The sequence below is a fragment of the Mustela lutreola genome, chromosome 1 (assembly GCF_030435805.1).
Source record: "Mustela lutreola isolate mMusLut2 chromosome 1, mMusLut2.pri, whole genome shotgun sequence".
NCBI classification, from domain to species: domain Eukaryota; kingdom Metazoa; phylum Chordata; class Mammalia; order Carnivora; family Mustelidae; genus Mustela; species Mustela lutreola.
This window is the reverse complement of record NC_081290.1, coordinates 277,763,849-277,782,932: the sequence shown is the minus strand read 5'-3', so window position 1 is coordinate 277,782,932 and position 19,084 is coordinate 277,763,849. Positions and strand designations below refer to the sequence as shown.

Genomic DNA, 19,084 nt, shown 5'->3' with positions numbered 1-19,084 from the left:
GAAAAGTTGCTAACTTTGCCACAGTTGATCAACCCAGGAAATTTTGTCCCAGTATTTTTTAGTTTTTTGGTTTAAGAAAGGCCACTGGGGAAATTCCTCCTCTTGGGGACCCATTATCTTAAGACATCCTATAGGGCACTAAATTATCTGGCTCAATCAGGCAAGAATGGCCTCTGAATAAAGAGAAGAGTGCAGAAAAGGATCCTGGTCCTTCTGTGCAAGACTCTGGCTTAGAATAATTCCAAAGTATCCCTGATTTCCAGAGTTCCTCTTCATTTTGTCTTATCCCAAGAATGGCTTTCTAAAAGCTGATTCTTTTATTTTTTTAATAGGCTATTAGTTTATTGTACTTTTTTTTCCCATTTAATTTTTTATTTTTTATAAACATAGATTTTTATCCCCAGGGGTACAGGTCTGTGAATCACCAAGTTTACACACTTCACAGCACTCACCAAAGCACATACCCTCCCCAATGTCCATAATCCCACTCCCTTCTCCCAAACCCCCTCCCCCCAGCAACCCTCAGTTTGTTTTGTGAGATTAAGAGTCACTTATGGTTTGTCTCCCTCCCAATCCCATTTTCTTTCATTTATTCTTCTCGTACCCACTTAAGCCCCCATGTTGCATCACCACTTCCTCATATCAGGGAGATCATATGATAGTTGTCTTTCTCCACTTGACTTATTTCGCTAAGCATGATATGCTCTAGTTCCATCCATGTTGTCGCAAATGGCAAGATTTCATTTCTTTTGATGGCTGCATAGTATTCCATTGTGTATATATACCACATCTTCTTGATCCATTCATCTGTTGATGGACATCTAGGTTCTTTCCATAGTTTGGCTATTGTGGACATTGCTGCTATAAACATTCGGGTGCACGTGCCCCTTTGGATCACTACGTTTGTATCTTTAGGGTAAATACCCAGTAGTGCAATTGCTGGGTCATAGGGCAGTTCTATTTTCAACATTTTGAGGAACCTCCATGCTGTTTTCCAGAGTGGCTGCACCAGCTTGCATTCCCACCAACAGTGTAGGAGGGTTCCCCTTTCTCCGCATCCTCGCCAGCATCTGTCATTTCCTGACTTGTTGATTTTAGCCATTCTGACTGGTGTGAGGTGATATCTCATTGTGGTTTTGATTTGTATTTCCCTGATGCCCAGTGATATGGAGCACTTTTTCATGTGTCTGTTGGCCATCTGGATGTCGTCTTTGCAGAAATGTCTGCTCATGTCCTCTGCCCATTTCTTGATTGAATTATTTGTTCTTTGGATGTTGAGTTTGCTAAGTTCTTTATAGATTCTGGACACTAGTCCTTTATCTGATATGTCGTTTGCAAATATCTTCTCCCATTCTGTCAGTTGTCTTTTGATTTTGTTAACTGTTTCCTTTGCTGTGCAAAAGCTTTTGATCTTGATGAAATCCCAATAGTTCATTTTTTCCCTTGCTTCCCTTGTCTTTTGCGTTGTTCCTAGGAAGATGTTGCTGCGGCAGAGGTCAAAGAGGTTGTTGCCTGTGTTCTCCTCAAGGATTTTGATGGATTCCTTTCGCACATTGAGGTCCTTCATCCATTTTGAGTCTATTTTTGTGTGTGGTGTAAGGAAATGGTCCAATTTCATTTTTATGCATGTGGCTGTCCAGTTTTCCCAGCACCATTTATTGAAGAGGCTGTCTTTTTTCCATTGGACATTCTTTCCTGCTTTGTCGAAGATTAGTTGACCATAGAGTTGAGGGTCTATTTCTGGGCTCTCTATTCTGTTCCATTGATCTATGTGTCTGTTTTTGTGCCAGTACCATGCTGTCTTGATGATGACAGCTTTGTAATAGAGCTTGAAGTCCGGAATTGTGATGCCACCAACGTTGGCTTTCTTTTTCAATATCCCTTTGGCTATTCGAGGTCTTTTCTGGTTCCATATAAATTTTAGCATTATTTGTTCCATTTCTTTGAAAAAGATGGATGGTACTTTGATAGGAATTGCATTAAATGTGTAGATTGCTTTAGGTAGCATAGACATTTTCACAATATTTATTCTTCCAATCCAGGAGCATGGAACATTTTTCCATTTCTTTGTGTCTTCCTCAATTTCTTTCATGAGTACTTTATACTTTTCTGAGTATAGATTCTGTGTCTCTTTGGTTAGGTTTATTCCTAGGTATCTTATGGTTTTGGATGCAATTGTAAATGGGATTGACTCCTTAATTTCTCTTTCTTCTGTCTTGCTGTTGGTGTAGAGAAATGCAACTGATTTCTGTGCATTGATTTTATATCCTGACACTTTACTGAATTCCTGTATAAGTTCTAGCAGTTTTGGAGTGGAGTCTTTTGGGTTTTCCACATATAGTATCATATCATCTGCGAAGAGTGATAATTTGACTTCTTCTTTGCCGATTTGGATGCCTTTAATTTCCTTTTGTTCTGATTGCTGAGGCTAGCACCTCTAGTACGATGTTGAATAGCAGTGGTGATAATGGACATCCCTGCCATGTTCCTGACCTTAGCGGAAAAGCTTTCAGTTTTTCTCCATTGAGAATGATATTTGCGGTGGGTTTTTCATAGATGGCTTTGATGATATTGAGGTATGTGCCCTCTATCCCTACACTTTGAAGAGTTTTGATCAGGAAGGGATGCTGTACTTTATCAAATGCTTTTTCAGCATCTATTGAGAGTATCATATGGTTCTTGTTCTTTCTTTTATTGATGTGTTGTATCACATTGACTGATTTGCGGATGTTGAACCAACCTTGCAGCCCTGGAATAAATCCCACTTGGTCGTGGTGAATAATCTTTTTAATGTACTGTTGAATCCTATTGGCTAGTATTTTGTTGAGTATTTTTGCATCTGTGTTCATCAAGGATATTGGTCTATAGCTCTCTTTTTTGGTGGGATCCTTGTCTGGTTTTGGGATCAAGGTGATGCTGGCCTCATAAAATGAGTTTGGAAGTTTTCCTTCCATTTCTATTTTTTGGAACAGTTTCAGGAGAATAGGAATTAGTTCTTCTTTAAATGTTTGGTAGAATTCCCCCGGGAAGCCGTCTGGCCCTGGGCTTTTGTTTGTTTGGAGATTTTTAATGACTGTTTCAATCTCCTTACTGGTTATGGGTCTGTTCAGGCTTTCTATTTCTTCCTGGTTCAGTTGTGGTAGTTTATATGTTTCTAGGAATGCATTCATTTCTTCCAGATTGTCAAATTTATTGGCGTAGAGTTGCTCATAGTATGTTCTTATAATAGTTTGTATTTCTTTGGTGTTAGTTGTGATCTCTCCTCTTTCATTCATGATTTTATTTATTTGGGTCCTTTCTCTTTTCTTTTTGATAAGTCAAGCCAGGGGTTTATCAATTTTATTAATTCTTTCAAAGAACCAGCTCCTAGTTTCGTTGATTTGTTCTATTGTTTTTTTGTTTTCTATTTCATTGATTTCTGCTCTGATCTTTATGATTTCTCTTCTCCTGCTGGGCTGGGTTTCTTTCTTGTTCTTTCTCCAGTTCCTTTAGGTTTAGGGTTAGGTTGTGTACCTGAGACCTTTCTTGTTTCTTGAGAAAGGCTTGTACCGCTATATATTTTCCTCTCAGGACTGCCTTTGTTGTGTCCCACAGATTTTGAACCGTTGTATTTTCATTATCATTTGTTTCCATGATTTTTTTCAATTCTTCTTTAATTTCCCGGTTGGCCCATTCATTCTTTAGAAGGATGCTGTTTAGTCTCCATGTATTTGATTTCTTTTCAAACTTCCTTTTATGGTTGAGTTCTAGCTTTAGAGCATTGTGGTCTGAAAATATGCAGGGAATGATCCCAATCTTTTGATACCGGTTGAGTCCTGATTTAGGACCGAGGATGTGATCTATTCTGGAGAATGTTCCATGTGCACTAGAGAAGAATGTGTATTCTGTTGCTTTGGGATGAAATGTTCTGAATATATCTGTGATGTCCATCTGGTCCAGTGTGTCGTTTAAGGCCTTTATTTCCTTGCTGATCTTTTGCTTGGATGATCTGTCCATTTCAGTGAGGGGAGTGTTAAAGTCCCCTACTATTATTGTATTATTGTTGATGTGTTTCTTTGATTTTGTTATTAATTGGTTTATATAGTTGGCTGCTCCCACGTTGGGGGCATAGATATTTAAAATTGTTAAATCTTCTTGTTGGACAGACCCTTTGAGCATGATATAGTGTCCTTCCTCATCTCTCATTATAGTCTTTGGCTTAAAATCTAATTGATCTGATATAAGGATTGCCACTCCTGCTTTCTTCTGATGTCCATTAGCATGGTAAATTCTTTTCCACCCCCTCACTTTAAATCTGGAGGTGTCTTCGGGCTTAAAATAAGTTTCTTGGAGGCAACATATAGATGGGTTTTGTTTTTTTATCCATTCTGATACCCTGTGTCTTTTGACAGGGGCATTTAGCCCATTAACATTCAGGGTAACTATTGAGAGATATGAATTTAGGGCCATTGTATTGCCTGTAAGGTGACTGTTACTGTATATGGTCTCTGTTCCTTTCTGATCTACCACTTGTAGGCTTTCTCTTTGCTTAGAGGACCCCTTTCAAGATTTCCTGTATAGCTGGTTTGGTGTTTGCAAATTCTTTCAGTTTTTGTTTGTCCTGGAAGCTTTTAATCTCTCCTTCTATTTTCAATGATAGCCTAGCTGGATATAGTATTCTTGGCTGCATGTTTTTCTCGTTTAGTGCTCTGAAAATATCATGCCAGCTCTTTCTGGCCTGCCAGGTCTCTGTGGATAAGTCAGCTGCCAATCTAATATTTTTACCATTGTATGTTACAGACTTCTTTTCCCAGGCTGCTTTCAGGATTTTCTCTTTGTCACTGAGACTTGTAAATTTTACTATTAGGTGACGGGGTGTGGCCCTTTGAGGGACGTTCTCTGAACCTCCTGAATTTTGATACTCATTCCCTTTGCTATATTGGGGAAATTCTCCCCAATAATTCTCTCCAGTATACCTTCTGCTCCCCTCTCTCTTTCTTCTTCTTCTGGAATCCCAATTGTTCTAATGTTGTTTCGTCTTATGGTGTCACTTATCTCTCGAATTCTCCCCTCGTGGTCCAGTAGCTGTTTGTCCCTCTTTTGCTCAGCTTCTTTATTCTCTGTCATTTGGTCTTCTATATCACTAATTCTTTCTTCTGCCTCATTTATCCTAGCAGTGAGAGCCTCCATTTTTGATTGCACCTCATTAATAGCTTTTTTGATTTCAACTTGGTTAGATTTTAGTTCTTTTATTTCTCCAGAAAGGGCTTTTATATCTCCCGAGAGGGTTTCTCTAATATCTTCCATGCCTTTTTCAAGCCCGGCTAGAACCTTGAGAATTGTCATTCTGAACTCTAGATCTGACATATTACCAATGTCTGTATTGATTAGGTCCCTAGCCTTCGGTACTGCCTCTTGTTCTTTTTTTTGTGTTGAATTTTTCCGTCTTGTCATTTTGTCCAGATAAGAGTATATGTAGGGGCAATTAAAATACTAAAAGGGTGGCAACAACCTCAGGAAAATATGCTTTAACCAAATTAGAAAAGATCCCAAATCGTGAGCGGGGAGAAAGGGGATAAAAAAAGGTTCAAAAAGGAAGAAAGAAAAAAAAAAGAAAAAAGAAAAAAAAAAAAGAAAGAATTTTTAAAAAAGAAAACACCTAAGAAAAATATAAAAAAGAAAAAATATATATATTAGATAAACTAGTAAAAAATCGTTAAAAAAGAAAAAGGTAACAGTTAAAAAAAAATTTTACCCGAAGGCGAGAAAAAAAAACAAAAAATGAAAAAGAAAAAAATTAAATTAACTGCAAGACTAAAAAAAATCACAGGGAAAAAGCCATGAGTTCTGTGCTTGGCTGTCTCCTCCTCTGGAATTCTGCTGCTCTCCTTGGTATTGAAACCGCACTCCTTCGTAGGTGAACTTGGTCTCAGCTGGATTTCTTGTTGATCTTCTGGGGGAGGGGCCTGTTGTAGTGATTCTCAAGTGTCTTTGCCCCAGGCGGAATTACACCGCCCTTACCCGGAGCCGGGGTGAGTAATCCGCTCGGGTTTGCTTTCAGGAGCTTTTGTTCCCTAAGCGCTTTCCGTAGAGTTCCGGAGGACGGGAATACAAATGGCAGCCTCCTGGTCTCCGGTCCAGAGGAGCCGAGAGCCCAGGGCCGCACTCCTCAGTGCGCCCTCAGAGAACAGCGCCCAGCTACTCCCGTCCGCCTGACCTCCGGCCGCACTCCGAGCTCACCGAGCCTGTGACCGGTTCAAGGTCACCCTGAGCTGCGAGCTTACTGTCTCTGTAGCTCTGTCTCTGTAGCCGGCTTTCCCGTTCCAATACCCGCAAGCTCTGCGACACTCAGACACCCCCGATCCTTCTGTGACCCTGCGGGACCTGAGGCCACACTGACCCCGTGTGGGCTTTGCCCTGGGTAGCCTCTGGAGCGATGTCCCTCAGCGGAACAGACTTTTAAAAGTCCTGATTTTGTGCACGGTTGCTCCGCCGCTTGCTGGGAGCTGGACCCTCCCCCCGGGGTCTGTCTTCCCGTCGCTTTGGATTCACTTCTCCGCCGGTCCTACCTTTCAGAAAGGGGTTGTTTTTCTGTTTCTAGAATTGCTGTTCTTCTTCTCTTCGATCTGCCGATGGATTTTCAGGTGTTTGCAATCTTTAGATAAGCTATCTAGCTGATCTCCGGCTAGCTGAAGTAGTCTCAGCTTGCTACTTCTCCGCCATCTTGACTCCTCCCTCTGTCTTCCAACATTTTGATCTGGATGATCGCCCCTCCAATTCGCGTCTTCCGGCCTGCTCGCCAGGTGACCCTGGAGAAGGGACAGGAAGAGGAAAATCAATCCAGAGTCAAAACTCGCAGCTCACCAGCCTCTCTCCATCGGGAATGAGGCAGCTCCCTGTTCCCACATTTCAATCCAGGAATGTAGGAGTAGATCAGGAAAGGTGAAACAGAGTCAGTTTGCTCTGAGAATTAACAGATGTTGAGAGTAAACTGCCAGATTTCCAACCTTAGACCCCTAGGTTTGGGAAAACAAGAGTGGGGCATCAAGTGTCATGGAAAAAACTGGGTGCCTGGGTGGCTCAAGTCAGTTAAGCATCTGCCTTCAGCTCATGTCATGGTCCCAGGATCCTGGGATTGAGCCCTGCATGGGGCCTCCTGCTCAGCAGGGAGCCTGCTTCTCCCTCTCCCTCTGCCTGCCACTCCTGCTGCTTGCACTGTCTCTCTTTCTGTGTCAAATTAATAAATATAATCTTAAGGAAAAAAAGAAGCAATCAGCCAATCTTACTATATTCATCACTTTGACAAAAAAAATTTGAAGTTATCATGTGCATGGTCACCCAAAACCTGGCCACTATAAATACTGATTTCGTTGTATCTCATGGTGATATTTTGCATATCTATTGCTGCATCTCACCACAGACTCTCAGGGTTCTCTTTACAATAAAAGTGGAGTCATTAGTACCTTTAAATAGGCAGTGACCTTTTCAACATTGGCCACATTAACTTCTTTCAAAATACATCTGCAAAAGCAAGGGAAACAAAAGCAAAAATGAACTTATGGGGCTTCATCAAACTCAAAAGCATCTGCACAACAAAGGAACAGTCAACAAAACAGAGACAACCCAGGGAATGGGATAAGATATTTGCAAATGACACTACAGATAAAGGGCTGATATCAAAGATCTAATCCAAGATCTATAAAGAACTCTTCAAATTCAACACCCAAAAAACAGATAGTCAAATTAAAAAATGGTCAAAAGACATGAACAGACACTTCTCCAATGAAGACATACAAATGGCTAACAGACACATGAAGAAATGTTCAACATCATTAGCCATTGGGAAAATTCAAATCAAAACCACATTAAGATAACCTTACACCAGTTAAAATGGCAAAAATTGACAAGGCAAGAAACAACAAATGTTGGAGAGGCTGTAGAGAAAGGGGAACCCTGTTAAACTGTTGGTGGGAATGCAAATTGGTGCAGCCACTTTGGAAAACACTGTGGAGGTTCTTCAAAATATTAAAATTAGAGATACCCTAGGACCCTGCGGAATTGGCTCATGCATGTGTGGGTCTGGTAAGTCCAAAATCTGCAGGGTAGGCCAGCAGACTGAAGACCCCAGGAAGCATTGCTACTGCAGTTTGAATGGGAAGTCAGTCTAGAGGCAGAATTCCCTCTTCCTCCAGGAACCTCACTACTGGCTATTTACCCCCAAAGATACAGAGGTAGTGAAAGAAGGGCCATATGTACCCCAATGTTCATAGCAGCAATGTCCACAATAGCCAGATGGTGGAAGGAGCAGAGATGCCCTTCAACTGAAGAAGGGATAAAGAATGTGTGGTCCATATATACAATAGAATGCTACAGAGCCATCAGAAATTATGAATACCCAACATTTGCATCAACATGGATATAACTGGAAGGGATTGTGCTGAGTGAAATAAGTCAAGCAGAAAAAGACAATTATCATATGGTTTCACTTATTTGTGGAATAGAAGAAATAGCATGGAGGACCTTAGGAGAAAGAAGAGAAAAATGAAGCGGGGAGATTGGAATCAGAAGGGGAGATGAACCATGAGAGACTATGGACTCCAGGAAATGAACTGAAAGTTTTAGAGGTGAAGGGGGTGAGTGGATCAGGTAGCCAGATGATGGGTATTAAGGAGGGCACATATTACATGGAGTACTGGGTATTACATGGAGATAATGAATAACGGAAGACTACATTAAAAAGCTTTTATTACAGTAAGATAAATTAATAAGTAAATCCAATAAAAAATAAATAAATAAACATAATCAGATTGGAGAATTAATTCCATAAACCCCAAAGCCAGTTCAGAAAACTCATCCTTAATATTCTGTTCCTCTTGGTATCAAAAGCTATATATTTTTTTTAAGATTTTATTTATTAATTTGACAGAGAGAAATCACAAGTAGATGGAGAGGCAGCCAGAGAGAGAGAGAGAGGGAAGCAGGCTCTCTGCCGAGCAGAGAGCCTGATGCGGGATTCGATCCCAGGACTCTGAGATCATGACCTGAGCCGAAGGCAGCGGCTTAACCCACTGAGCCACCCAGGCGCCCCTCAAAAGCTGTATTAATCAGTGTTCTCCAAGAAGCAGAAACAATAGGTTGTATATATATAGAGAGAGGGTCAAAAAGAAAAATTTATTTTATGGAATTGGCTCGTGCATTTGTGGGTCTGGTAAGTCCAAAATCTGCAGGGTAGGCCAGCAGACTGAAGACCCCAGGAAGCATTGATATTGCAGTTTGAATGGGAAGTCAGTCTAGAGGCAGAATTCCCTCTTCCTCCAGGAATCTCAGTCTTTTTTTTTCCTTTCAGATAATTAAGTGAGGCCCACCCACATAATGGTTGGTAGTCTGCTTTACTCAAATCCTGCTGATTTAATTGTTAATCTCACCTTAAAAAGCCTTCCCAAGTAACATCCAGAATTGGTGTTTGCCCAATTACTTAGGAACTGTGGCCTAGTCAAGTTAAGACATAAAATTGAGTACTAAGGCCCAGAAAATGACAAAAAAAAAGGGGGGGGTTGAATATAACCTCAAATATCACTGGTATTACTTATGTTTCTATATTAGAAAACTGTGAGGAAATACTTTTTTTTTTTTTTGAGGAAATCCTTTTAACAACATTTCATTCACTAGAAACTCATAAAGTATTACTTCAAAATAATACAATTATCTAGGTCTTAGAAATATATTGAATTTCAAAAAATTCTCAGTCTGTTTAGTTTTAATCTTTAGAAAAAATTAAATCCTTGGTCTAAAGAGTTATTGAAAGCAGTGTGACATTCTCTTAAAAATAGATCCCTGCGGCACCTGGGTGACTCAGTTGATTAAAGCCTCTGCCTTTGACTCAGTTTATGATACCAGGGTCCTGGGATCTAGCCCCATATCAGGTTCTCTGTTCATCAGGGAGACTGCTTCTGCCCCTACCCCTCGCCTGCCTCTCTGCCTACTTGTGATCTCTGCCTATCAAATAAACAAACAAAATCTTTCTAAAAAAAAAAGAGAGAGAGAGAGAGATATCTGAGTATATTTAAAAAAAAAATAGATCCTTATTCTGTACTCACTTCGCTTTGGATCCTGAAGAGCCACTGGGTTTTCAAGCTTAATAGTCAGTGGACATTATTAGAGGAAATCCAAAGAACCAACTTAGTCCTATTTTTGCCACTGACTTGTTGGACGCTATGCAAATCAGGTCACTTCTCTGCACCTCATATTCGTAATGAAGGCCTCTGGATCATAGGATTTCCAATCCTCATGCTTGGATATGCTTAAATTTCAGCATTTTTTATTTTAGCCATGCTGAGTTGTTCTTCCCCACACACACACACACAGTGTGGGGTTCTTTACTTTCATTGCATTTCCCTCTGTTGGAATTGCTTTTCTCCCAAATTTCATGGCTAATTTATTCTCCTCATTTACGTTACAGGTCAAATGTCACCTCCTCAAAGAAGAGGCTTTTGATGACCTTCCTCCTCTAATCACTAACTATCCCTTTATCTTGTTCCATTTTCTTCATAGCACTCATCACTCTCTCATAATATCCAACTGACTTATTTACTGTGTTTATTGTCTGTTTCACTACCAACAATGGAAGCTCCATGTTTGTCTTATCCTTCTTTGTGCCCAGACTCAGACATGATGAGCACATCCCATTCCATAAATACTGGCTTAATCAATCAATCAGTGATGAGCCATACTCTAAATGAGAGAATCCTGGGTCTGCAATTGTCAGCTACCAAAAAGAATATATACAGTGTATGTTCCATTGTGAAAGATTTAACAGACTAAGGGAAACAAGGGAAAGAGAAATGCAATAAGGGTAAAGATATTAAAATTTTGCAAGTTTAAGAAGTCAAAGTATGGGCACCTGGGTGGCTCATTGGGTTGAGCCGCTGCCTTTGGCTCAGGTCATGATCTCAGGGTCCTGGGATCAAGTCCCACATAGGGCTCTCTGCTCAGCAGGGAGCCTGCTTCCCTTCCTCTCTCTCTGCCTGCCTCTCTGCCTACTTGTGATCTCTCTCTGTCAAATAAATAAATAAATATCTTTAAAAAAAAAGATGGCAAAGTATATCCAAGCAGGAATATAATCAAACCTATGAAGTCTGTATAGTACATTGAGTGAAAACATATGGTTTCTTCTAATCCTGGAAGATCACCCTAAGGGAATTATTTTAAAAGTAACCGGAAAGTTAAATGTCTGCCCAGTGTCCCCCTTAATTCATCCTTTTATATACAACCAAGGTTACCAAGGCCCCTTTTTTAATATAAAATATAAAATACAGTCTTGGTTCCCCAGAGCAATAATAATTTGGGACTTGGGCTGGCCCAGCTATGACAGTTTGGTGAGACTCAAATCCTTGAAGCAGGAGGGATAAATGACCTTCATTAGTGAGCCTGCTATTTCCTAGGAAATTACATTGGATGCTGAGAATGTTGATAAAAGGTTTAATACTGGTCTTCACTTTGACAAGAATACCTCAGATCTCCCATTGACAAGAGATTCCAAGCGCAAGGATTGGTTTAGTTTGGATTCATTATCTGGTAACAGGGGAGATCCAACAACTATCCAACTACCCTCCTGGGAGATGGTACTTATTTATGGTTAAGACCCTAGATAGCAGAGCAATTTACCCTTGCCATGTCCTTTGTGGGGAAGGTTACTAAAGCCTCTGTCCCAGGAGGCATCCTCTCCAGGCTCATGGTCCTTCTCTCCCTCTCCAGCACAGCAGTCAGACCTCATCTGCTGGCTTCTATCCCTAAAGAACATAACAGAGGAGACCGGCTCCATACACTGTTTTCCCTTCTCCTGGTAAAGGTAAGAGGAAGTCTTTTGCTCTCTTCTTCTAGAATCACAACATACCGGGCACTCACTGACACCAGGCTAGAAAAGCAAGTAATAGCTTTACAGTAGAGACTCTAGGATGTTAGCAAAAGCTCATTCAGCCCACAGCATTCAGTGCTTCTCTGAATTCCCTTGGAAGGCCTGTTCTTATGATTAAAAAAATAATAATTAACCTTAGCCTAAATAATATTGAAGGGATGGCTAATATAAATTTGGATAAGTTTTAAGGACTAATAAAAACCCTTTTCTATAAGGTGCTTCATTTAATCCTCTGCTACTAAGGAGGTATTATTAATATTATCCCTTTAATAGATTCAAAGAAAGGAGAGAAGAATTAACATTTATTATACAACTTAGTAGGTTTCACACATCAAACCAAGTGTACTAAATACTTTATCCCAGTTAATTTTATCACAGATCCATTAGGTCAATATTATTATTTACATCTTCTAAATATGTGGAAAGAGATATTAATGTGAGTTAATCTGCCCCAGTGACATTGCTATTAATAATAGATTGATATTCTACCTCAGTCTGGCATTGCCAAATCTGCTAACCTCCTTATTTTATACAATCCTCTAACTCAACAATTTGAGAGCCACTCCGGTATAGACTCTTTGTATTTCCAGAATGCACATGGGCAAGGTTTCCCATGACACTTTGGCCACATGGGGTTGGCCACCTGGAGAGATAGGAAGGAAGATGCAGACATGATGTGAGCTGTAACTTGTAGACACTGAGGCAGTTGTAGATTCATGAACAGATGCCAGCCTGGGCAGATTTCTGGGGATGACACTAAAGGGCTCATACCTTGCCTCTGTTCTATGCCCATGTTTAGTAATAACTTGAAATAACAAGGTGATAGTATGTGGATATAATAAGTTTCACTCGGTTCCAACCATAAAATCCACTATTTCATCTCTCCAGAATGAGAACCACGTTACTCTGCCTACCTCTCTTCTCCTAGCTAATGCCTGTGTTCCAGATCCAAGCTTAAAGATGACTTCCTCTAGGAAGCCATTTCAGATCCCTAATTACCAACTATGCCAGAGTCTCATGGTGCACAATCTTATAACGCACTTCTCCTTTTGCACTTCATCACAGTTTATCCACATAAATATAATGGCATACATATAAAATATATATAGTATATTATAAATAATATATGCAAATATAATACAACATATCTTTATCGGTCTCTTTTTAGGATATACAACTGCTTGGCACAACTCTGCCATTTTGATCACCATTATATGTGGGGCTTAGTACTTAACCCATACAATATAAAGGTGAGGTATTTCAGAAAGGATAGTTAAAATATAAAGCCAAAAATTGAAGATTTTTAAAATGTCAACCTCAACAGACTAGAGCAAGGAACCAATGTTAAAGGAATGATGATGTATACACAACTGATAAATTATTGAACACTGCATCTACAACTAATGATCTACTATATGTTGGCTAATTGAATCTAAATTTTAAAAAAACAATGCTGACCATGTTCTTCTCTAAAAATTAAAAAAATATATAGTTAGACTTTTAGTATTCAAGCTAAGGAGACTATCAAAACAAACAAACACAACAAATGCATTAATCTAATTTTGGTTAGACTGAAGAGTTAGACAGCCAATGGACAGATAGGTGATATCCAGACCTTTTTAACCTCAGCCAGCCCTGTGATCTGTCCCATTCAGTATTACACTTCTAATTAAGTTATTTAAAATGAGAGCATTTCCAGGGTTAAAATTATGAGACATATCAAAAATATGCCATTCAAGGAATACCAAAAGGAAATTGGGAAGACAGTTTAGGGCCACGTATAAGAGCTCTTACTTCCTGAAGTGCTTCATGGAGAAATGGCCCACTGGGATAGAAGAGGAGAAGGGAGTTGAGGGAAATTTGAAGGGGAGGTGAACCATGAGAGACTATGGACTCTGAAAAACAACCTGAGGGTTTTGAAGGGGCAGGGGGTGGGAGGTTGGGGGAACCAGGTGATGGGTATTAGAAAGGGCACGGATTGCATGGAGCACTGGGTGTGGTGAAAAAATAATGAATACTGTTATGCTGAAAATAAATAAATTTAATTTAAAAAAAAACAATGAATATTGTTACACTGAAAGAAATAAAAAAATTTTAAAAAAAGAACACAATGAAATGTAGAAGTTACAGAGGCAGGTTTCAGTCACCATCAGAAAAATCTTTTAGGCAATGAGACCATCCAACAATGAAGCAAGCAATTCAGGAGGTAATGGCATTCTCTAGGCTTTGAAGGTGACCTGATGTTCAGATATTGTATGGAAGATTAGAGTATCTAACAGAAGACTGAACTAGGCAATTTCTGAGGTCCTCTCCAGCACTAAGAATTCATGACCTGTAGATAATTCTATTATAAATTTATTATATCTATTAATAGAAACATAAAATTAGTCTAATACTAATATTAGATATTAGTATTATATCTATTATATTACTAGATAATAGCTATTATTTTAGATCCTGGAGAGCACCATTAAAATGACAGAAGTATGGCTGTCATAAAATTCTCCAAAGTCGTCATTTGCACGCAGATTCCAAAGCCATTTATCAGATAGAAGTAGAAAACTAGCCCTAAATCTGTTTGTTGTAGGTTCTACGTGTTATGTTCCTGAGTGTCAAGATTACCAAATTTTCCATGAGGGTTCTTAAATAGGTGATTTGATCATGAAATCATCTCAAAGGTGAAAGAGAAAATGACAAAAGTGTAATGACATGCGTTTCATAGTATATTTATCCACGCAGCCTTTATTTAATGAATGTCTAATTCATATCACCAAGCCTAGTGTGTACATTAGGCTTGGTGATATGGGGGATGAAAATGGAATTAAGGGAAGATGGCTTTCCATGAACTTGTGAAAAATAACGACCATAGGGGAAGGGAGGGAAAAATGAACAGGAGGAAATCAGAGAGAGAGACAAAACATGAGAGACTCCTGACTCTGGGATCCAAACTGAGGGTTTTAGAAGGGAAGGTGGGTGGGAGGATGGGGTAACTGGGTGATGGGCATTAAAGAGGGAGTGTGATGTGACGAGCACTGGTGTTATACATAACTGATGAATCATTGAACACTACATCAGAACCCAATGATGTACTATATGTTGGCTAATTGAACTTAAATTTTGAAAAAATAATGATGATCTGTTATTAAGCTGCTCTTGCTATGGCCTCTGCATTGCAGTAGACACTTTACATAATGGTCTCTTTTAAACCAAACAACAACCCTCAGAACCAGGTATAATTATTATCCCCATTTCTCAAATAAAGAACCTAGGACTCTGAGAAATTATATCTTGCCTAGCATCACAGAGCCAGGATTTGGGATTATGCAAACCCGATCATTTAATTTCAAAACTGGTCTCACACACTGATGCACTGCCCCTGCTCCTCATGTTTTAATAAAATGTTGAATATGACAGATGACATTAGAAATCATTTGGAGCATGACTAAAGTTCAGATGAGGAAAAGAGAATGAAGAGGCATTCATGCCCTGGGTCCTCTGAAGGTTTGTGATAGTCTAAATATATTTCTTCCTATGTTTGTGACACAGAGTTGGGTCTACATGGGTGATTTGTTCTGGAGTGGTGCTTCTAGATTAAGATTTTTCTTTATAATCTTAATAAATCATAAACACCATAAATAATGTTGAAATTGGGAAAACTGAAACAAGATCACATAGCCCCTCATTTTTTTCTTGAATATGAGTTGAGCTTGGGAAAACAGTGGAATGGATGCCCTTTAAGAGTTATGTCTGCTCATCCCAAGGTTTTCAAGGAAGCAAGAAATCTAGGAAGCTGGATTTCCCTTTAGTTCCTTAGAAGAGAAGAAATACAGATGTAGACTGGCTATCTCCTATTCATCCCCAAACTCAGGGAAAGGATTCTTAGATCTCCAACAGCTTATGATCACGTATTTCCCCATACTTCCATTGGCCAGGAGGAGCCCTATGATAAAACCGTTTCCTTCAAGTCCTGCCCTTCTCCTGAATGGATATGGATAGAGGAACCAGGAGAGGGAGGGCTTTGTTTTCTGAGGATCATCCCTGATACTGTTGATCAAAGACCTCTGTGAGCTCATTGTCCATGGGCATTGTTTTCATTCTTCGTTTTCCCTCAAATGACTAACTTTTCAGTGTTATATCCATATATATGTGAGTCAATACCTTAGGAGTCACTGTGTGTGAATAAATGCATGAATGAATAAGTGAATGAAAGAATAGCTTCCTGCTCTCACATTAATGAGCCCTACTTTCAAGAATTCTTTGATACTTATTTATCCATTCATTCTTTGAAGGGCATCTTGGTTCTTTCCACAGTTTGGTGACTGTGGCCATAGCTGCTATGAACATTGAGGTATAGATGGCCCTTCTTTTCACTACATCTGTATCTTTGGGGTAAATACCCAGTAGTGCAATTGCGGGGTCATAGGGAAGCTCTATTTTTAATTTCTTAAGGAATCTCCACACTGTCTTCCAAAGTGGCTGTACCAACTTGCATTCCCACCAACAGTGTAAGAGGGATCCCCTTTCTCCACATCCTCCACATTGCTTACTATATTATTAATTTGGGGCATTCTAACTGGTGTAAGGTGGTATCTCAGTGTGGTTTTGATTTCAATCTCCTTGATGGCTAGTGATGATGAACATTTTTTTTCTGTGTCTGTTAGCCATTTGTATGTCTTCATTAGAGAGAAGTGTCTGTTCATGTCTTCCACCCATTTTTTGACATGATTATCTGTATTGTGTGTGTTAAGTTTGAGAAGTTCTTTATAGATCTTAGAGATCACCCCTTTGTCTGTAGTGTCATTTGTGAATATCTTCTCCCATTCTATGGGTTGCCTCTTTGTTTTGTTGACAGTTTCCTTTGTTGTGTAGAAACTTTTGATCTTCAGGTGGTCTGTACGAACTATGGAGTATTATGCCTCCATCAGAAAGGATGAATACCCAACTTTTGTATCAACATGGACGGGACTGGAAGAGATTATGCTGGGGGAACTACGTCAAACAGAGAGAGTCAGTTATCATTTGGTTTCGCTTATTTGTGGAGCATAAGGATTAACACGGAGGACATGGGGAGATGGAGAGGAGAAGAGAGTTGGGGTAAATTGTATGAGGACACAAAGCATGAGAGACTGTGGACTCTGAGAGACAAACTGAAGGTTTTGAAGGGGAGTAGGGCAGGGAGTTGTGTGAGCCTGGTGGTGGGTATAATGGAGGACACATATATAGCATTAAGCACTGGATGTGCTGCATAAACAATGAATTCTGGAATACTGAAAAGAAATTTTAAAAAATAAAAAAATTTAAAAACAAAATCCTTTGACAATTTCTTATGAAAGAAGTATTTTCATTCAACTTCCTCTAAAAATCATTTTGAAAGCTATACTCTGCTTCTTTTCTCAAAAAATTTTTACACAATTTAGGCCAACTCCTGGCACTTAGAAATTAAGTTGTAAATACTCATATGAAAAAGATTTGAGGGGCGCCTGGGTGGCTCAGTGGGTTAAGCCGCTGCCTTCGGCTCAGGTCATGATCTCGGGGTCCTGGGATCGAGCCCCACATCGGGCTCTCTGCTCAGCAGGGAGCCTGCTTCCCTCTCTCTCTCTCTGCCTGCCTCTCCGTCTACTTGTGATTTCTCTCTGTCAAATAAATAAATAAAATCTTAAAAAAAAAAAAGAAAGAAAAGAAAAAGATTTGATTAAAAAAGAGGAAAAGAGAGACTTGGGTCTAATAATTCTAAGATTTTAACTCCAGACCTGATTAGATTAGATCATGGCTCAGAGTGTGAACTAATATGTTGTTGGTCCAATTTTATCTTCTGTCTTTGTATTTCTCAGCAGAGACACTCTGTTAGTTCAATGATCTGGGGAAATCGTTCACTTTTGATGGAATTTGTGTTCCTCGCCTATCCCTCCCAACCAGAGTTCTGTGTCTTGTCCTTCCTTGGAGTCAGCCTCGTTTATACCTTGATCATCACTGGGAATGTCCTAATTATAGTGGCCATCCAGACAGAAGCTCGCCTACATACACCCATGTACTATTTTTTGGGCAGCCTCTCAGGAGTAGAATTATGTTATACTGCGGTGGTGGTACCCCACATCCTGGCCAACATCCTACAGTCAGAGAAGACCATCACCCTCCTAGGCTGTGCCACTCAGATGATCTTCTTCATTGGGCTTGGCAGTGCTGATTGCTTGCTCTTGGCCACCATGGCCTATGACAGGTATGTTGCCATCTGCCACCCCTTGCAGTACCCTCTCACCATGACTTTAACTCTCTGTGTCCGCTTGGTCGTGTCCTCTGTGGGCATCGGCTTGTTCCTGTCTGCACAACTGGTGGCCTTCATCTTCTCTCTGCCATTCTGCCGGGCTCGAAGTATCCAACACTTCTTTTGTGATATTCCACCAGTGATGCCTCTTGTTTGTGCCAACAGCCACATCCATGAGCAGTTAGTGCCGGTGGCAGCCACACTGGCCATTGCCGTGCCTTTCTTCTTCATTGCTACTTCCTATGTCTTCATTGTGACTGCCGTGCTCAAGATCCACTCAGCAGCTGGACGTCACCGGGCCTTCTCCACCTGCTCCTCCCACCTCTCTGTGGTCCTGCTGCAGTATGGCTGTTGTGCCTTTGTGTACATGCGCCCCAGCTCCAGCTACTACCCCAAGCAAGATCAGTTCATCTCACTGGTGTACACATTGGGAACCCCACTGCTCAACCCACTTATCTACACTCTGAGGAACAGTGAAATGAAGGGGACCCTGGGGAGAATTCTTACCAAGAATTGCCTCTCCCATAACAACTAGAGGAGTCTACAACCTTCGGGCAAGAGTTTGATTCCAGCTCATGCAAATCTCAATGAAACTGCAATTTCTCCTAAATAATGTTCAAAATAAGCTTTTAAAATGGTATAAATTATCTGGATACCATTTAGCTATGTGGCTTCTACTATTTCATTCAGTAATTCTCTTCTAGGAAGGAAATGAACAAATGAGCATAACGAAGCCAGTATGTGCAGCAACATACTTTCATTGGAGCAGTAACAGGAAGCCATGATCAACCCTAGACCTCACAGACATAGGGTAGAGTATGACCAGAGACCTGTAGGAGCCAAGTGTACTGAGAGAAAACACTTGGTAGGAACTGTAGCTTTAGGGGGAAGAAGCGACAGTTGACAGAAATACAGCAATGCGGAGAGAG

At 40.1% G+C, this 19,084-nt stretch overlaps 1 protein-coding gene across 1 annotated transcript; it reads left to right on the top strand.

Moving 5' to 3' along the window:
• Positions 1–17,745: 17,745 nt before the first annotated feature.
• On the top strand, positions 17,746–18,690 carry LOC131822681 (olfactory receptor 10W1-like). Its single transcript, XM_059158970.1, has one exon. The coding sequence runs from the start codon at positions 17,746–17,748 to the stop codon at positions 18,688–18,690; it is 945 nt and encodes a 314-aa protein (XP_059014953.1).
• The last annotated feature ends 394 nt before the right edge of the window (positions 18,691–19,084 follow it).